Consider the following 20,679-nt stretch of genomic DNA (forward strand, 5'->3'; position numbering starts at 1 on the left):
CGAGGCACTTTATCTGCCCTTTCACTCTAAATTATAGCTTTGCTGGAGAGAGTAATCTTGGATATACGTCCTTGCATTTCATGACTTTGAATACTTCTTTACAGTCCCTTCTTGCCTGTAAGGTTTCTCTTAAGAAATCAGCTGATAGTCTTATGGGAACTCCTTTGTAGGTAACTGTGTCCTTTTGCTGCTTTTAAGATTCTCTCCTTATCTTTAATCTTCAGTAATGTAACTATGATGTGCCTTGGTGTGTGCTTCCTTGGGTGCAACTGCTTTGGCACTTTCTGAGCTTCCTGGACTTCCTGGAGGTCTATTTCCTTTGCCAAATTAAGGAAGTTCACCTTCATTATGTTTTCAAATAAGTTTTCAATTTCTTGCTCTTCCTCTTCTCCTTCTGGTACCCTTATGATTTGCATGTTGGAACGTTTAAAGTTGTCCTGGAAATTCCCAAGCCTCTCCTTAGTTTTTTGAATTCTTGTTTCTTCATTCTGTTCTGGCTGAATGTTTATTTCTTCCTTCTGGTCCAAACCATTTATTTGAGTCTTGGTTTCCTTCCCTTCACTATTGGTTCCCTGTGCACTTTCCTTTATTTCACTTTTCATAGCCTTCACTTTTTCCTCTATTTTGTGACCATACTCCACCAATTCTGTGAGCATCCTGATTACCAGTGTTTTGAACTGTGCATCTAATAGATTGGCTATCTCTTCATCACTTAGTTGTATTTTTCCTGGAGGTTTGATCTGTTCTTTCATTTGGGCCATTTTTTTTTTAAATCTCAGTGCTCCTCTTACATAGCAAGGAGTGGAGCTTTAGGTGTTCACCAGGGAGGGGTAACCCAGGTCACTGCTAGTGGCACTGTATGTGGGGGAGGGGTCCAAGAGGGAACAATGCAGCTAGCTCAGCTCTCTGCCAGCTTTCAGTCACTTCTGCCACTACCCGAAAGCAAATTGGGTCCTTATGGTGTGATTCCAAGGTGGGTGGGCTTGTGTATGTTCTAGGACCCTGTGGGTCTCTCCAGTGAACTCTCCTGTGAGGCTAGGAGTTTCTCCTGCTACCTCAATCCCCAGGTTTTTTTGATCAGAAGTTTTGAGGCTTTATTTCCCTGTGCTGGAGCTCTGGGTTATGTGGTCTGTCTTGCTCCCCAGTTGTTTTTCCCATTTTATTTGAATGCAAAGGTGGGACTGCCCACTCTACCAGCTGCTGCCTTACCCAGTTCTTCAGCTGCAAGCTTGCCATGAGTCCTCTCCACCCCAGCTGCCTGTCTCCACCCTGCCTACTGTTCTAGATGAATGTTTCTTCTTTCAATTCCTTAGTTGTCAGACTTCCATACAGTTCAGAACTACTTTCTAGTAGTTCTGGTTGTTTTTGTTTTTAAATTTGTTGTTGTCCTTTTTTGGTTGTGTGAGGAGGCAAAGTGTAACTACCTACTCCTCCATCTTGGCTGTAAGTCCCCATTTTGCATTTCTATCAGCAATGTGTAAGGGTTTTAGTTATTCAGTATTCTTGCTAATATTTGGTATTGTCGGTTTCCTTAATTTTAGCCATTCTGTGCTCGCTTCGGCAGCACATATACTAAAATTTTAGCCATTCTAATAAGTACGTATCTCATTATAGCTTTAATTTGCATTTCCTTAATGACAAATAATGTTGAGCATCTTTTCATGTGTTTATTTGCAATTCTTATATCTTATTTTGTAAACTATCTTTTCAAATATTTTGTCTACTTTCAAAGATTGGATTGTTTGTCTTCATAACATTCTAGTATTCTTTACATATTCTGGACATTCCTTGACAAATATATTTTGCAAATATTTTCACTCAGTCTGTGGATTGTATTTTTATTTTTCTAACAATGACTTTGATCAAACAAAAATTGTTAGTTTGGATAAAATTCAATTTATCAACTTTTTATGTCATGGTTAGTTCATTTTTTGTCCTAAAACATCCTTGCATACCCTCTCATCACAAAGCTTCTTGCTATATATTTTTTAGAAGTTTTGGGGTTGAAGCTCTTACAGTAATGACTATGACCTCAAAATAGTTTTTTGTATTTGAAGGAGGGAAAAGACCTAGGTTCAACCTTGGTTTCCATGAAAATATCCAGCACTACTTGTTAAGCAAGATTTTCCTTTCCGCGTTAAATTCTTTTGATGCCTTTGATAAAGAGCAATAGACTGAGTGTGTGGGAATCTAATCCGGGCACTCTATTCTGTTCCTTCCAATACAGTCATGTAACAATAATGCCTTATAATCTTTATAATCATAATTTTATAAAAAATTTTGAAATCTGGAGTGTAAGTCCAACTTTGTTGTTCTTTTATTTTGGCTATCCTAGATCCTTTGCATTTCCATAGTAATTTTAGAATCAGTTTGTCAATTTCTTCAAAAATATCCTGAAATTTTTATTGGAATTGCATGGAAACCACAGGTCAATTTGGGCAGAATGGACATCTTAAAAATATTGAATATTCCAATTATTACACATGACATATATTTCTATTCATTTAGATAGTCTATTTCTGTTAGCAACATTTCATCATTTTCAGGGTGGAGATCCTATGCACCTTTTGTTCAATTTATTGCAATGGAGTTTTGAATGCCATTGTTAATGTTATTTTTTAATTTCATTTTCTAATTGTTTGTTGATAACACATAGAAATGCAATTCATTTTGCATAATTGATTTTGTATCCTGCAAACTTGAGAAATTTTTTTATTAGTTCTAGTCTGATTTTTTTGTAGATTCCTTAGGATCTTCCATATACATAATCATGTCATCTGTGAATAACAACTTCTTTCTCTCCAGTATTTGTTCCTCCTCTTTTTTTTTCTTACATTATCATGCTGGCTAGGACATCTAGTACAGTTTTAAATAGAAGTGGATAGAGCTGGCACTTTATTTTGCTTGTGATCTTAGGAAGAAAGTTTCAACATTTCACAATTAACTATGTTGTTAGTTATTAGTTTTTTGGATTCCTTTTATATCAGGAAGATTTCCTTCTATTCCTTGCTTGGTAAGATTTCTTTAAAAAGTTATAAATGGATGTTGAATTTTATTTCCTCAATTTAAAGAGTTTTACCCCAAAATTTATACAACCCTTTATATTAGTGTCTCATTGGCCAGGACTTAGTAACATGGCCACAGCTAGCTGCAAAGGAAGCACATTGCTACCTCAAATAAAATCAGAATTCTGTCGTCAGTAGAGAAGAAAAAAAGAGAAAGGGTTCTGAGTAACATCTATCAATTCCTGCAATACCAAACAGATTTCTATAGAAATTTAATGACTTGTACCTTCAAAAATGATATATAATAGTAAGTTGTGATTATTGTTATCAGTTGTTTGATTTGCTTGTAAAGGGAAATAAGCTTGGTATTAACAGCCTCCTAACTATTTAATGTAAAAGCATTTCTAATGCTTCTGGCCTTTCTTTTAAAAATCAAAGAATATTGTACCAGTCTGAAATTTGTATGTATTATGTGTCTCTCTCCTGCAAGAAGCTTCAGTAGAGAGTCCAGTAGAGCAGTTCTACCTAGCATTACAAAGTGCAAGCTGCCCCAATGGGTTTGCTTAAAACCATTCCTTTTATCACAGACCAGATAAGATGTAGTGACATAAAGTACACAAATGACCATGGGAAACAATAAGTATGAAATGTTGCCAGAAGAAAAAATAAAATTAACAAACTTGGGTGGCTCGACTAAGTTGGCATCCCAGCATCTTGAATTAACAATATGACCCTGTCCTTAATCAGCTTCCAGAAAAGAAAAGCAGTCTGGTTTTTTATAGCATTCATTTACTCATTCATCTGTTCAGTAAAAACTTACTGAGCTCCAAGTATTATGTTAGGCATGGGATCTCTGGAAGGAAAAGATCCAGGCACAGTCCTCAAGGAGTTAAAATTCTTTGGGGAGCAGGCTCATGGTGTAGCAGACGGATCATGAGCTTCTGAGTCAGCCTTTGAATAAGTCCTGGTTCACCAACTCACTCCCACTGTCAACCGAGGTGAATCATTTCACCTCTCAAAGCTTCAGTTTGGAATAACAATACTGATCACACAGAGTGGGTGTCAAGTCTGGCTGAGATGATGAATGGAAGCATTTGCTACTGGGCTTGAACTTGAACCTCTAAATAAATGGTAGCTAGTATTAACAAGAGTACAGTGAATGGGGGTCCAAAAGATTATGTATTTGATCTCTTGAAAATGTCATTATTTTCCTATTTTTGTAAAATGTTTCTTTTATTCTTATTTGCAAAATTACCATTAGTTAAACTTACATATAAAGTTATTTTTTACTGCAACATTATATTTTTTCACTTCCTATTACATCCTTAATTCTCTTGGTTTCTTTGTCCAGATAGCTCCCCCCACACAAATACACACCAAGAACTCAAACACTGAACACAAAAGTCAATCCTTTGATCACTCTAAACCATGTAATTATGGAATAAAAATGTTATTTAGTAGAAAGGCAATAAGATGTAAGAGGAAAGAGCACAGAGTTTTTCAGACCTGGGTTTAAATTATAACCTTGGACAAAAGCTTACTCTCTTTGAACTCATTCTCTCCACCTATAAATGGAGATAATAATATCTACCTTTTAGGGCATTCATGAGAATTGAATGAGCCCAGAACATAACAAACATTCAAAATAAGTATTAATTTTCTTCCTCTCATCAACACTTATTATCTTTAATTATTTTAATCTAGTGGTTCTCAAACTTGTAGATATCAGAACTCTCTTACTCTTAAAAATTAAAACCTCCTCCCAAGAGCTTTAATCCATGTGGGTTACATTTATCAATATTCATCATATTAAAAAATAAAACTGAGAAAATTTAAGTCATTGGTTATTGATTATTTAACAATTACAATCAGAAATGTACTGTATATTACTATAACACATCTTTATAAAAAATAACCATATTTTCCAAAACAAAAATCAGCTAAAAGAATAACTGTTTTTACATGTTTGCAAGTCTCCTAACACCTGGCTTAATAGAAGATGACTAGATTTTTACACTTGCTTCAGTATTTAATCTGCTGCAATATTATGTTTTGTGTGAATTCCACGAGGAAAGTCAAACCTCACATATATAGTTAGAAAAGGGAGATGCATTTAACAGTTTTTTCTCATGGCTGTGGATGTTCTTCTTTGACACTACATTCACACTAAACAAGAGGTAAAATTTAGCTTCATTATGGAATCTTAAACAATATCAACAAACTCTTCATATTCTGTTACACTAAAAGCCCTTGGTCTGTCTTGCTCTTTGAATGACTTTTACTAATGTGCATGATTTTGTAATATAACGCTTTGGCCTTTTGGAAAACATTGTTTCACTGAGTTATGCAGATCTCCCAAATTTGATAATGCATTATCATAAACATGGTATTTGTTAATATCACCATCAATATCATCAGACAGTTCTTGATGTATTGGGCAGCTATTAATCTCATAGGTGGTGGATGAAAGTTTTCCAAAACCCTAACTTTTTAGCACTCTCAAATTTTATCTTTGGTAACAAATACAGAGCATTGTTTTCCTTGAAGTGACAGGCTCACTTTCTTCATTTTTAATAAAGATGTTATTTATTTATTTTTAGAGAAAGGAAAAGGGGAGGAGAAAGGGAAAGAAACATTGATTGGCTGCCTCTTGTATGGATCCTGTCCAGAAACCAAACGCACAACCAAGGCTTGTGCCTTTACCAGAAATCAAACCGGCAAACTTTCACTTTGTAGGACAATGCCCAACCAACTGAGCCACACCAGTCAGGACTCACTGTACTCATTTTTAAGAATATGTCTGCCAAATACCTAAGTTAGAATAACAGCTTGACTGTTGAGCATTCTTTCAGGTGAAAATGGTACTCTATGAAAAAAGGGCCAGTTCAGCTGAATCACAAAGTGCTTTCCCATTGTACTTTGCTATGCAGCAGAAATGTTGTATGGGTATTTCCAATGGGGTCACACAGATATATTTCTTAAAAACATGTCTTCAAGGGTGTATATTTAATAAAATTAATAGCTTTTACTGCTGTATCAAGGATAATCAATAAGACTTACATTTTAAAAATTATTATGGTAAATACTTGCTGGTAAAAAAAAAATAAGGATAACTATACAGTTTTGTGCTTTGATCCATGCTAAGGCACTAGCAGTTTTGCTGACTATGGTTTTTGCATCGTCAGTGCAAATGTCAACACAGTAAAAAAAGAAAAAGACACATAATGTCTTTTATTATTGTGAAAAAGTTTGACCTTAAGGACTCTGAAAAGGTCTTAGGGATGGGCGTCTATGGGTCTGTGCACTACACTTGTAAAACCTGTTTTAATTTAATCTGTAATGTGTTTTGGAGTTTGCAAAGATGTATGTAGAAGGATTACTACACTATTTAATTACAAAAAAATTCTGAAATAAATTTCAGTAATAGATTGTCAAGCTATGATACATCTCATAACCATTGAAATTTATATTTTAATTTCCTTATTTACACTTTTATATAAAACCCAAATTTTCTTCAGTTAACAGACATTATTATCTTAATCAGGAGAAGCCCATCTGATTCTAGAAATATTATTAGCCAAATCTATGATCTGCCCTTAGGTTAGTTCTAGGCTCTGTGAAGTGATTTATGTAAGAAATGACACCAATGTTTAGTAAGCACATACCCAGAAAAGCTCATTTGTGGTGTGTGTTTTGCACATTTTATCTCATTCAAGATTCTCCACTATTCTGCTAGGTAGATGTTATCTGTGGTCAACTCTTCAGAGTTTCAATGAAAGCCCATTTAAGATATTAAAAATGAGGGAATAAAATTGCCTTCCCAGAGCTAAAGTTAAACACATGAATCAGAAAGGAAATATAAAAAGTTCTCTGGAAGTGATAGGCTGGCTCCTGGGTCCACCAGACCAGATAACCTGTTGGAGCTAAAAGAATGAACAGGCCTGGGAGGTTAGAGGAGTGTGAAGAAACAAGGGGCGCAGAAGCAAGTATGGGCCACGTTCATCCAAGGGCCTCAGCCAAGGCACTTACAGTTTCTAATCTCATGAAATTTCATAGCTTCCCAAACTTTTGTTTAGCTGACTACAGATTAGAGTAGAGCCAAGTGTGACCAGGAGCATCCATTCTGGAGATGGCTGTATAGGGACATCTCAAACTGTACCAGTCTGTGCGGGGGTCCTCTAATTCCCTTTGTTCTGAACCCCAAGGACACATCAGATTATAACCTGCTTTCTGTGAAAGGCTACTGATAGTATGAAAATGACTACCCTGGCAGACAGTAGCATTCTGGTCCCAGTAGAGCTCTATTATTCTGTGTGAGTGAATCCATAGTCATTCTAATTTGTACATACAGTTGATTCTCATTATTCACAAGGGTCTCATTGTATAGTCTCCTTGAGCGCTGCATTAGTAAATGCTGAACCGTTGCTCCTAGGGGAAATACAGAGTTAGTTTCCTATGAGCCACTGGTCATGTTTTCACCAGCTCATTAATACATAATTCTGTTTAAAAACACCTTATTTAATATATATTGCTAATTCATTAACATTGAACTAATAGATGACAGCCACTATAACTCACACCAGAACAAATCATATCAAAGACAATTATGTTTTCCATAGGCATATCACTGCCTTCTGCACTTAGGAACACTAGACAGCCCTTCAGCACCACACTTGAGAGACATTCTAAACAGCACAACCACCAACAAAAAACACAAGGATGCAAAAAACATGGCACTGAAAGACTATCAAAAGGACACCCATTTATAGCACAAAAGCTAAAGCAATAAGGCAAAGCCTTATTTGATCTCAGCTGGGAACATGTGTATCAAGTGACTCATTTTTTTGCTACACTGTGCATTTATATAAATGACCGAGAAAGTATTGAGAGTATTGATTTGGGGGTTACCAAACAACTTTAGCAAGTGGGTGAGTTTGCAGATGTGGAATCATGAATAACGAGGATTGACTGTATACCTCAAGTAGATAAACTTGTTGAACAGGAGCCTGACCCTGAAAGATGTACTGTTTCTTTCTGTGTTGACAAGACAGGCTTCTGATCCTGCAAAGCTTCTCTGAGAAGAGGCGAACAGCTCTCGCCAGGCAGCACACCACAACCTCACTTGGAGCTGCAGAGTTTGTCCCTATTTCTACACCAGTGTTTCTCAAGCTTTAGAACAGCACAGATTGCTGATCCCACCTGTAACATTTCTGAATCAGTAGGCCTGGAGTAGTGTCCCAGATGTTGCATTTACAACAAGGGATGATCATGCTACTGGTCCAGGGACTACTCTTTGAGAACCTCTGCTCTATACTATTGTCTCCATTCTATGAAACTCAGTGGATTGAGTAACCTGTGCCAAGTTTTATGCACAGTTACTAAGTGGCTTTCAGAATAAGATGTGGCTGAATTGATGATCAGCTCTTTCTGTTCTACTGCAATATTTGGGGATAAATATTCTAACATGACATTTTCCCCATATGTAAACTGTTTTAAGTGGTCATTTTATTCCTAGGCTGGTCCACAACAGTCTGCTCGGTCATAGTAGAGTGAGGATCTAGAACCAAGAGCTCTCCTCTGGTTTTTGGGTCCTTGGCAGGCACCGATGGGAGTACAGGAGGGAGTAGAGGAGGAAAAAGACAGGTTTCACTCTTAGTTTTGCTACACAGTGACTCATACTTGATGACAGCTTAGGATATCGGAATACAAAGGAATTGTTGTCATCATGTAAACCTAACGGTGGATCTCGGTTGAGAGGCAATAAGAGGTAGTGATTACACACACACACACACACACACACACACATGCACGCACACAGAGGAGTGAGGAGTCTGCTCACCTGATTATCTGTTACCTGAGCTTGAGTCTGTGTAAGACATGGTGAGTTCTAAGTGTTAGCTAATGTAGTTAATTTGGAAGGGGTGCATGGGAGTTAACAACAACAACCTTAGCAGTGAGACTCATAACCAGGTCAGAGTCAGGTACTTCAGAAAAATTTATTTTCATTTAAGAAAATGTTGCCAGACTATTAGACCTATTAATATTTCATCAAGAATCTTTTCATATTTCACCTTTGCAGTAGTATTCCATATTTCTGCTTACCTACATTTGGATTCAAGCACATTTTGCCATTGACAAATGATGCTGAAAGATTCAATGAAATTGTGAAGAATCAGAAAATTTCTGCTAATATCGACACACCTGAAGGTGGATTTGATGCAATTATGCAAGCTGCTGTGTGTAAGGTATGCTGAGGGGAAGAGAGTTTTACTCTGATAACACAAATTTCATCTCTTATTACCACATCTACTTTGAAAGGCTTGGCTAGCTTTATCTTTTCTTTAATTGCCATATTTCTACATTGGTATTTTTCTTAAAACAGAATTTCTTTAAAATTTTAAATTGAATCATATTATAATGGGACAGTTTTATTCTTAATATTTGAATATCTTAATAAAATTGTAGAAGTACTGGGGGAATTTTACAGATTAACTGGGGGAAAAACCAGATTAATCAGGTTTTTATTTAATCATGATAAACAATATCAAAGGCAGAAATAATTTAAAAAGTAAAAATGCCCTGAATCAGTATAAATTTCTACATATGATTAGATATCCATTGTTAGGAACCAACAAAATAAGCATCCAAAGCCACACTGTCCATGCAGCAATGCAGGAACACCCCTCCTCCTTGATAATCCCACACTTATCCATCCACAGGAATGAGTCTTGTCCTCAGATGACAACTCCTCATGGAAAATACCAAGAAATAGGCAAGGCTGAAGCTCCTAGAAGGTGGGAGAGCCAAGGAATAAGGGAAGGAAGGAAAAGGATAAGGTGGAATGGTATAGTCAGCATAAGCTTTTGCCCAACTAATTCTGGATTAATGTTAATTAAATGGGAGAGCTCTGCTAAGGAACAGCCAACAGACGATCTTAATTAGCAATAGTGTGGGGTGATACTTTGATAAGCAATTTTTTTCCTTTTATTACATTTATAAATTTTTAATGATATGGTAGAAAGATAAATATGTGCCTAAATGTCAGGTGACAGTTTAATAAAACAGCCTTACTCAGAGTCCATTTTGTGCTGTATTCTGACTAGTTTTGCTTCAGCTTCAATTTAGGATAATATATGACATCCCTCCGTTCATTTTTCTGGTAAATTGAAACTGGACAGTAAAACTAACTATGTGAAAGTTGGGATCAAGTGGATGCTGATTGTAGTGAAAATATTTTTCTGAAGCATTAATCATCTAAAAATGTTATCCAGGAAAAAGCAAACATCACAGAATTTTGTGTGTTTACTGAAGAAATTAAGAAAGACACAAATAAATGGAAGCATATACCATGTTCACAGAATAGAAGAATTAACATTATCAGAATATGCATATTACCTAAAGCAACTTGTAGATTCAATGCAATCCCTATTAAAATACCAGTGACATATTTCACAGACATAGAATGAATATTTCAAAAATTTATATGGAACCATAAATGACCCCAAATAGTATCAGCAATTTTGAGAAAGAAGAACAAAGTAGGAGGGATCACAAAACTATATTAAAAGGGGGCTGTAAACAAAACAGTCTGGTACTGGCATAAGAACAGACACATAGATCAACCGAACAGAATACAGAGCCCAGAAATAAGCCCATCTCTCTACAGTCAGTTAATATTTGACAAAGGGGGAAAAATATAAAATGGAGTAAAAATAGCCTCTCCAACAAATGATGTTGGGAGAACTGGACAGATAATGCAAAATAATGAAATTCAATCATCAATTTATATAATACACAGAGATAAACTCTAGACGGATGAAACACTTAAATATAGGCCACAACCATAAAAGTTCTATGGGAGAACACAGGCAAGAAAATCACAGATATACCATGCAACAATATTTCCACTGATATGTCCCCTAGGGCAAGGGACATAAAGGAAACAAAAACCAAATGGGACTTCATTACACTAAGAAGCTTTGGCATGGCTAAACATCAGAAAAATGAAGAGGGAACCAACCGTATGGGAAAACATATTTGCAAATGATACCTCGGACAAGGGTTTGATCTCCCAAATATATAAAGAACTCACAAGACTCCACCCCAGGAAAACAAACAGTCCAATTAAAAAATGGGAAAAGAACCTGAACAGACACTTCTCCAAAGAGGACATACAGAGGGTCCAGAGACATATGGAAGGATGCTCAACATCACTAATCATCAGAGAGATAGATGCAAATTAAAACCACAATGAGATACTACTTCCACTTGTCAGAAAGGCCATCATAAACAAATAAAGAAACAAGTGCTGCCGAGGTTGTAGAGAAAAGGGAACCGTAGTGCACTGTTGGTGGGAATTCAGACTGGTGCAGCTGCTGTGGAAAACAACATGGAATTTCCTCAGAAAACTAAAAATGGAACTGTGTTTTGACACAGCAATCCCACTGCTGGGATTATATCCTAAGAACCCTGAAACACCAATCCAAAAGAACCCATGCACCCCAATGTTCATAGCAGCACAATTTATAATAGCCAAGTGCTGGAAGCAACCTAAGTGCCCATCAGTAAATGAGTGGATCAAAAATCTCTGGTACGGATTCAGGAACTTCTGGTCAATATGGAGGCATACAGTTTGCCTCCTCACACAACCAAAAGGACAACAATAAATTTAAAAAACAACCAGAACTGCCAGAAATGGAACTGTATGGGAGACCCACAACCAAGGAGTTAAAGAAGAAACATTCATCCAGCCTGGTAGAAGGGGCTGAGATGGTCAGCCCGGGTAGATATGATGTGTGGCAATGTGGTGGCTGGTGGTCCCACATTTGTGTGCGGATATACTGAGAGGAATAACTGGGGAGCAAGACAGACCGAGTAACCTAGAGTTCCAGTGCAGGGAAATAAACCTCAAAACCTCTGACTGTAAAAAACCTTTTGGGTGTTGCAGTAGCAGGAGAAACTCCCAGCCTCACAGGAGAGTCTGTTGGAGAGGCCCACAGGATCCTAGAATGTACACAAATGCACCCAGCCAGGAATCAGCACCAGAAGGGCCAAATTCACTTGTGGGTAGTGGGGGAAGTGACTGGAAACCAGTCAAGAGCAAAGCCAGCAGCAAGAAACACACCAAGACACATCATAATTAAGTTAGCCAAGATTAAAGATAAGGAGAGAATCTTAAAAGAAGCAAGAGGAAAGGAGATTATTAGCTACAAAGGAGTTCCGCTAAGACTGTCAGCTGATTTCTCAAAAGAAACCTTGGAGGCAAGAAGGGTCAGAAAAGAAGTATTTGAAGTCAGGAAAGGTAAGGACCTACATCCAAGATTACTTTATCCAGCAAAGCTATCCTTTAGAATGGAAGGGCAGATAAAGTGCCGCCCAGGTAAGGTCAAGATAAAGGAGCTCATCATCACCAAGCCCTTATTATATGAAATCTTAAAGGGATGTATCTAAGAAAAAGAAGGTCATCAAAACTCTGAACAGTAAAATGACCACAAACTCACAAATATTAACAACGGAACCTAAAAAGAACACACACACACAAAAAAACAAAACAAATTAAGCAAACAATTAGAACAGGAACAGAATCACAGAAATGGAGATCACATGGAGGGTTATTAATGGGAAGGGGGAGGGGGAAGGATGAGGGAAAAGATACAAGGAATAAGAAGCATAATTGTTAGATACAAAACTGACAGAAGAAGGTTAAGAATAGTATAGGAAGTGGAGAAGGCAAAGAATTTATATGTGCGACCCATGGACATGAGCTAAGGGGTGGAATGATGGTGGGAGAGAGGGTGCAGGGTGGAGGGGAGTAAATAGGAGAAAAAATGGGGCAACTGTAATAGCATAATCAATAAAAAATACTTAAAAAATCTATGGTACATTTACACAATGGAATACTATGGTGCAGAAAGAAAAAAGGACCTTCTACACTTCGCAACAACACAGATGGAACTGCAGAGCATTATGCTAAGTGAAATAAGCCAGGCAGTGAAAAACAAATGCCATATGATCTCACCTGTAAGTGGAACCTAATCAACAAAAGAAACAAGCAAGCAAAATATAACCAAAGACAATGAAATAAAAAACTGACAGTAACCAGAGGGGAGGGGGAAGGAGGATAACAGGGAAAAGAAGAGAAAGAATCTCCTCAAGGAACATCTGTAAAAGACCTATGGACAAAGCCAAAGGGGTACAGGATTGAGGGTGGGAAGTGGTGGTGGGTGGGGTGAGGGAAAGTGGTGGTGGGAAAATGGAGACAACTGTACTTGAACAACAATAAAATTAAAAATAAATAAATAAAAAGAATTTTGTGTGTTTACTACATTAATATTATTATTAACTCCCAGCAGATGTAAAAGGCTAAACTAGACCAGCAATATAATTTTATAATCTGAATGTGTCCAATCATAATTGATTCACTCTCGATAAATGCCTGCCTCTATCCAATACAATCCAAATGTTTCTTTCTCACTGTAGGAAAAAATTGGCTGGCGGAATGACTCCCTCCATCTCCTGGTCTTTGTGAGCGATGCTGATTCTCATTTTGGAATGGACAGCAAACTGGCAGGCATTGTCATTCCTAACGATGGGCTTTGCCACTTGGACAGCAAGAATGAATACTCCATGTCAACTGTCTTGGTGTGTAATCTGCACTCTACACTGTTTTCAGGGCTATAAGAAAGCAAATGAAGCAATGATTGCTGTAGCACACAGCAGAATAATCCACACTTGCTGAAAACTGTACATTTTCTGATTTGAAGTTAAGAAGTTGCCCTGTCTCAATCCTCATCACCCTTAGAGGTTCCCACAGGAGTACAGGTGGGTAGTGGGGCTATGTGAGGAGTCTGGATCTGCTGCAGCACAGAGGATCCCAGAACTCCCAATTTTTCAAAGAGCCAGAGGCCAGCAAAAAGTGGAACAGTTAGCTTGTTCTGTTCTCAACCACAGCCTCAGAATGGAGGGCTCAGAGCAACACCACAATCACCTAGGAGTTGCTGTGAAAGATGGTCCCAGAGCATGCTGCCTAAATAATGCCATGTTTTCATGGACAGTTGGGCTGTGCAGGAAACAATGAGTCAAGTACTGCTTGGTTGGTGCTTGTTAATATTCAGTGTATTTTTTGTCATTCAAAAAATGCTGGTAACATGCTAGGAAAAAAAACACTTGACTTTTTTAAACAAGGTAAAATTTTCAGAGTTCTTTCTATGTACATTATTTCATTTAGTTCTCACCAGAATATTGTGTATTTAATTACTCTCCTTAAACAGATGGTAAGGCTGCCATGTTTGGGCATGTGTTGTTTCCTCTGTCTGGAATGCTCTTCCCTCCTAGATTGCTGAGAAACTCTTAATTATTTTTCAAAACTCAGCTGAATCATGACTTCTCCCAGCAGCCCTTTTGGATCTCTGCTGGGCCAGGTAGTGATCACCTCTCCCCTTGCTCTCATACATTCACGTCTCCTTGCCCATCGCTGTGCAGAAATGTGTTTGCTCATGTTTGTCTCTATTTCTCTAATGAGTGTTCCTCAGGGCCAGGAGTCCCTGGAACACAGTGGGTACTGGCTACTCAGTGAAATAGAGTTGAATTATGAAGTAGCAACATGGGAAGGTTATACTATCCCCATTTAATATCTGGAAAAATATGGTACAGAGATTTTAACTGACTTCTTAAAATGACAATGCCATAAAAGTGTATATAGGGGAAGAAAGGGAGGGAGAGAGAGAGGAGAAAGAGAAAGACAACAAGAAAAAGAAAAAGAGAAAGAGTTCTAATATCAGCTTGGGAAAAAAGCTATTCTCTAAGAAAAGAATTCAGTGAGGTAATACAGTGCTGCCAATTAGTTTTCAAAAATCTAATGGTTCGTAAAATATCTGCTTCCATCCCTTGCCTAAATTTCTAAACTTGAACATGAATGTTTTCCTATAACTTTTTATTAATAGTATTTCCCAAATTTATTTAATTATATAAATTGCCTTTCCATATTTTAAGATCAATGAGAGTAGCCACATACTGTCTTTTAGCCAACAAGGAACAAGAAATTGTGAGAAATGACCCTCCCCTTTTTTGCAATTATTCAAATGCTCCTTAATAGATATCTCAGAAAAGTAGGACATGGAAGCAAACACTACCTATTGCTTAATATGACCACCTCATCTAATAAATACTTAATTCATCCTTGCTGAGTTTCTACACATGCACAGAAGCCATGAGCTGTTTCCATGCCTGTAACACAGCCCCCTGGGTCCTCTGAGCACTTTCTATGCACTCAACACTGGGCCAGGTTCCTGGGGCCACAAAATAATAAGACAGGGTCCCTGTGGACCTTGAGGAATTTATGAGATTATTGTGGGCACTAAACCAATATATATGCTATATATGCACAGCCGTTGAAAGGTTTGAGAACATGTGGAGATGAGGAGGGGTCAGCGTTGGAGGAATTCATGCTTAAGGATGAAGGATGCTTAGTGTTTGGGCACTTGAATGGCAGAGGAGATTGAAAATGTCAGACTGAGGAATATTTATATTATCTGGATTTTACAGTACCTACTAATAAAAATCCAAATGGCCTGGAAAGCACGTATTACACAGCCAGATTGGCAGTTGGGTCCTTTGCCTGAAGTGCTGAGAATATGTGAACACGTCACATCAGTGTACAGTGTCCCTCCACTTGGGCTGATTTCAGACATCATCAACAATATCTTAGTTCACTTGTTTGCAGGCTAATCTTCCATTTGAGTTTCCTGTTGGTACATTATCACATTATCCACATTTGGATTCATGTACAAGGCAAAGGTACTGCATGATTTTCAGCCTAGGGAAATAAAGGCCATCTTCAGATTTGATAATAAATGACTTCTTTATTTTTCAAAGTATCTGTAGCACTTGGGAATGATGTGTCGATGGCACAGCAGTAAAATATGTTTTCAACTGTCCTGTAAAACTATTGCAGGATCCCATAAAACTGATTAGTGACCTCAAAGAAGCAATAAGACCAAACCCAAGAACTGGTTCAGGAATGTCTCAAATCAGATAGGAATTGTAGTGTGTGATTCATCAGCAGGCTGCCCCTTTCTCAGCTCTCATGCCACCTCATTCAATTCCAGTACCAGTTTCAGAGCTACGAGAGTCACCCAGTTAAACTGCGTCTAACTGCTCCTTCCTCCACTCTGACATTCCCTCTAACTTGAGCCTGCTGGTAAATGGCTCTTAGAAGAGGAAATGTGAAAATAATGACACACTACCAGTCATTAAATAAATTTCAAGTAATCTCTTTAGAAGAACAGAGCATAAACACATCACACCATATTGATAGGCACTGACTCTTAGGAATTAAGGGGATTCACAAAATTGAAGAAACAATTATTAAACTAATTAAGTAAATAATGCTAATTGTATATTTGTTTACTTAGAGTAATAGATACAATAAAGCCTATGAACCTTGAAATGCCAAACAGATATCTTTGAAAGAAACATTCTTTTCTTTATTTTGCATATTTTTGTTAAGATGATACTTAAAATCTATATGTTAATTTTAGGAATATCCCACAATTGGACAACTCATTGATAAACTGGTACAAAATAATGTGCTACTGATCTTTGCTGTAACCAAAGAGCAAGTTCACTTATATGAGGTAAGCAAACATCATTCAGGAAATTCCTTTAGCGAGATTATTCAACATAAAACTTGAACATTAACTCTGTGGGTTTAACGCTTGAGAAAACCATGAGAAAATCATTAACACGTGCCAAATATACTGGATATTTGGCAAAGTGGACTCAGTTACTGTTTACAATTTACATTATAAACATGGAGGTGCAGAGAAGAATGGGGGATAAATATGGTGGGACCAGGAAGAAGGAGTTATGGAATTGAAAAGGTGAGTTGAAAAAGACTACCAATAAACATAGGACCACCTGCCTAATGGAAACATAGTCCATTTTTCCTTGCACTACTTCATCTGATGAGGAAGGAGTAAACAGAAAGCAGAGAAAATTATGAGGATGGGGGGAGAATTGACTTTAAATTCCCAGACATTTGCAAATTAGATACATAAAGAATACATACATAGAGGCACAATTCAAGCAGCTATTGAGAAATGAAAAGCTGAAGGAAAAACTTGTTAAACTGGGCCAAAAAAAAATTTTCCCCTTAAAGCAGCTGGGTTTGCAGTTCAAGTTTTGGGATGGAAGCACCAACTGCAGAAAGAGAACGGTTTCATTAGATGAAATAACATCTGATAACCAATGCTTAAACTGTAAGATACCCGTGCATACACAAAAGATCTCTGTGGTTTCTTTGGAGCCTAAGAAAAACATTATGTCAAAATGTCATGAAATGAGTAGCTAGCAAATGGTCTATTCCTAATGGGCAATGTCACAGAGAAGTAAGGGGTCTCTAGCCTGGGCCCTAGAAAATGTAGAGAAAATAGGTGTATATTAAAGTCTTTGACTTCCACCCAGAAACTTCAAATACGTCTAAATTCAGTCTGATCTCCCATTCCTTTTGAAAGGACCTCTTAACAAGCTTGGTGAATTTACAGGGCTCAGGAAACTCTGACATTATTTCACAGAGGCTTTGATTAAATGCCACTCACTGCTAAGGTCGGTGCCGCCCATGAACTTGCATCAGGTTCTGTAGAAAGGATTCAGGAGGAGATCCTATCTTGCATTTTTAATGAGAGGAGGGTATTGTGCTCCAGGTGAGATTGCCGTCTGCTGAAAACCAAGGAAGTCCCTTGAAATAAAGCTGCATACTCGAACCCTTTGTTCTACTCCAAGACCATGTGGGTTCACCTGATCTGGGCATTTTCTTAAGGCTCTTTAGTATGTGATACTTGTTTCCAGTGGTTTTAAGCAGTAGAGCTGCAATATACCGCAAATACAATAGTGAGTCTATTCTGCCTTTGATCCTTAAGGCTAGCTTGAGAGGACCCTGGGGGTCTCAACACCTCCTCACCAAGGCTCCTGGTTTAGAAGTGGGAGGAGTTACACAGAACTTTTCTTAAAAGGAGAGTCAGAGAAACACGACTGATGATTGTGAGCATGGACAACTATAACTCACATTGGTAATAGTCTTTAAGACTTTCAACTCATTTATACACCTCCTCAAAACTGCTATTAAAAAGACAGAGGAAGGTGAAAAATAACTACATGGTGAAACAGACCCTGTCGGATTTAAGCTTGTTGTATCCACAGTTCCCATTTTGCAAAGAAAATGATCATTTCCATGGAAAACACAGATTACAGCCTGCCTCTGAAGTAACAGCAGGACATTTATTTGGCCTGCCTGCTAATCTCATTACAAGGCAAATTTATGTTCTGTCATGGTCTGTGGTCTTCAGTATCCAGGCTCCGATAAATTCAAAGGGCCGTTTGCAGGTCCCTCAGATCGGGACCAGGTCAGCAGCCCACTCTATGACTGCCCTTCTTTCATTGTTTTATTTTTATTTTGTTGGACTCTCCATTCCATTTGCATTTGTGGAGGCAGGCACAGCGAGGTCTAAAGATAATGACAGCGACATTGCACTTCCCTGAAGGCTTCACACAGCATGAAAATGCTGATCTCTTGCCTTATTGATAAGGAAAACTGAAAATAGACCAATAATGGCTTGCGTTGCTTTTCCACTTAAACCTTTTAGAAGGATCCCTGTGTGCGCAGGAACTCTGTGCAACCTGATGTCTGGATAGAAGAACATAACTACCAAAGAATCACTGAAAAATAAAACCAGCATTAGGATTAATAAAGCAACTAAGTGGTTGACTGTAATAGAAATTCCAGAGGGCAAACTGCTTGCGCCAGTTCTGTGCTAAGAGTAGTTAGGTGCATATTCCCCAGGCAGGGGATGGATCAGGTTCAATGGCACCTCCTCTTGCAAAGCAAATGAGATTTATGCCTCCCATTCACAGAATGCAGGGGAAATGACTGTTTTTTCAGTGATTTTGGTAAGATGCTTTGGACTGCCCAGGTGTGTGGTGTTGCTGTACTTTGTGGTAACAAGGGATGAGTAAACAATCAAAAGGATGACGTAAGCAGTTTTGCTTTCAGTTCAATCTGACTGGAGTGTGCACCCCAGACTCCAGCAAACACATGATTTTGAACAAACTTATTATTATGAATAGTTTCCTGTTTGTTCAATTACAGGGTTCAAAAGATAATGATAGATAATACCTCGAGCAGTAGATAGTATATTTATACCATCTAAATACCATTTTCATTCAGGATTCAATTATCCAAGTTTAGAAATATTTTCAATCTCTTCTGTTGTTTTCAAATATTTATTGTTAATTTACATTAAGATAGTATCAGGCTACTAAACCCCAAGTATCTGATTTGACTGGTCTTTCCTTCTTAGTGAGATACTGAGACAAAAAGCACTTAAAGCATTGTTCTTTGCTACATTGTCAAATCATATTATTAATCACCTGGGATTATTTTCAAGGCTTTAAAATATCCTATATATTTAAAAATGTCTACAACTGCCTGGAAAAAATGAGTTTTGTGAAGTTAATAACAATAATTATTATATGACCTGGTATTCATGATATACTGTTGACGCACAGCATTTAGAAAGTAAATGAGATATATTGGTAATAGACACATCCTATTTAGTCACTAACATCTATGACCACTAATTGATGTCCCTATGATTATTAGGACAGAGTCATGTGTCTAAAGCATGGGGACAAGGGACCCATGCAGGTATTTATGTTACCACAGGCAGGACCCCTCTCTGTGAAGGTAAAAAGCCCTCAATTATCACTCTTTGAGAATGGTGAGTCTTGCTCATCTTTCTGTTTAGGCCAATTCTCCATATAGTATATGCACAGTAAGTATTTGTTGAATGAGTTCTTTAAAAATTATAATGTAAGTACTTCATCTTTCTCAAATTGAGTGAAAGTTTCTAAATAGGGACTTGGAGTTTTGGGTGACAAATACCTGTCAAGGTTGAGGGATCCCATGTGCAAGAACAGGTGGGGGTACCTGACCCAATGCTACTACCACCCCTGCAGCCCTGGCTGTCCCAGGCCCTCCCTTCCCTTCCACTTTGACACAGGTGGCACTGGAGAGGAAACAAATGCTCTGCCATCAACCTTAGGACCAACTGGTTGGAAAAGCTCCAGAGTCTCCTTACTAGGCCTTGAAAGAAAAACCCTTGAGCAACTACCCTCTTGATAGTCATTATATCTAAAAACAAGCATAGAGAGTAGCCACAATATATTCTGAGCCTGATGCTCTGTTGTAGCTTGTGAAAAGTATTGACTATATATGAATTTCAATTTTTCAGGAATCAATAACCCAGTTTTTATTTCACCCCTTCTTTCCTTTTTTTTTTTTTTTGCTTATCTTTTGAGCTTTTCACTGCAGCAAGAGAGTTGAAAGGAGGCAGAGAAATTAGGGAGGAAGATAAAACAAAAATTGAATCCTTTTGCTATTTGTTAGCTGTTTTATTATTTTGTTTTATAATGTTCACTGTTGGAAAAGATCAAAACAGTTTTGATCGGATGAAAATCCCTTCATCTCTGGCCCCAGTTTTTAGCCCCCCCATACACACACAGAATGGCTTCCAGTTTCAGTGGTCAGTGACTCGGTCTAGAGGGGAACATCACCACGAATTCCAGTGATCTGCTCACAGACGGCATGGAGTTACCTCTGATGCAGTTCGTTTTAGGG

General features: G+C 37.8%; 1 protein-coding gene across 2 annotated transcripts in view; it reads left to right on the top strand.

Annotated features, from left to right (window-relative positions):
• Positions 1-20,679, top strand: part of ITGB6 (integrin subunit beta 6) — a 153,385-nt gene that overhangs the window by 76,501 nt on the left and 56,205 nt on the right. For both annotated transcript variants that reach the window (XM_028510994.2, XM_036023399.1), the window contains 3 exons: positions 9,085-9,250; positions 13,485-13,646; positions 16,544-16,639. In XM_028510994.2, coding sequence (XP_028366795.2) covers positions 9,085-9,250; positions 13,485-13,646; positions 16,544-16,639 — 424 coding nt within the window. The remainder of the gene's footprint in view (positions 1-9,084; positions 9,251-13,484; positions 13,647-16,543; positions 16,640-20,679) is intronic.

This window comes from Phyllostomus discolor, chromosome 4, assembly GCF_004126475.2.
Source record: "Phyllostomus discolor isolate MPI-MPIP mPhyDis1 chromosome 4, mPhyDis1.pri.v3, whole genome shotgun sequence".
In the NCBI taxonomy this organism is placed as follows: domain Eukaryota; kingdom Metazoa; phylum Chordata; class Mammalia; order Chiroptera; family Phyllostomidae; genus Phyllostomus; species Phyllostomus discolor.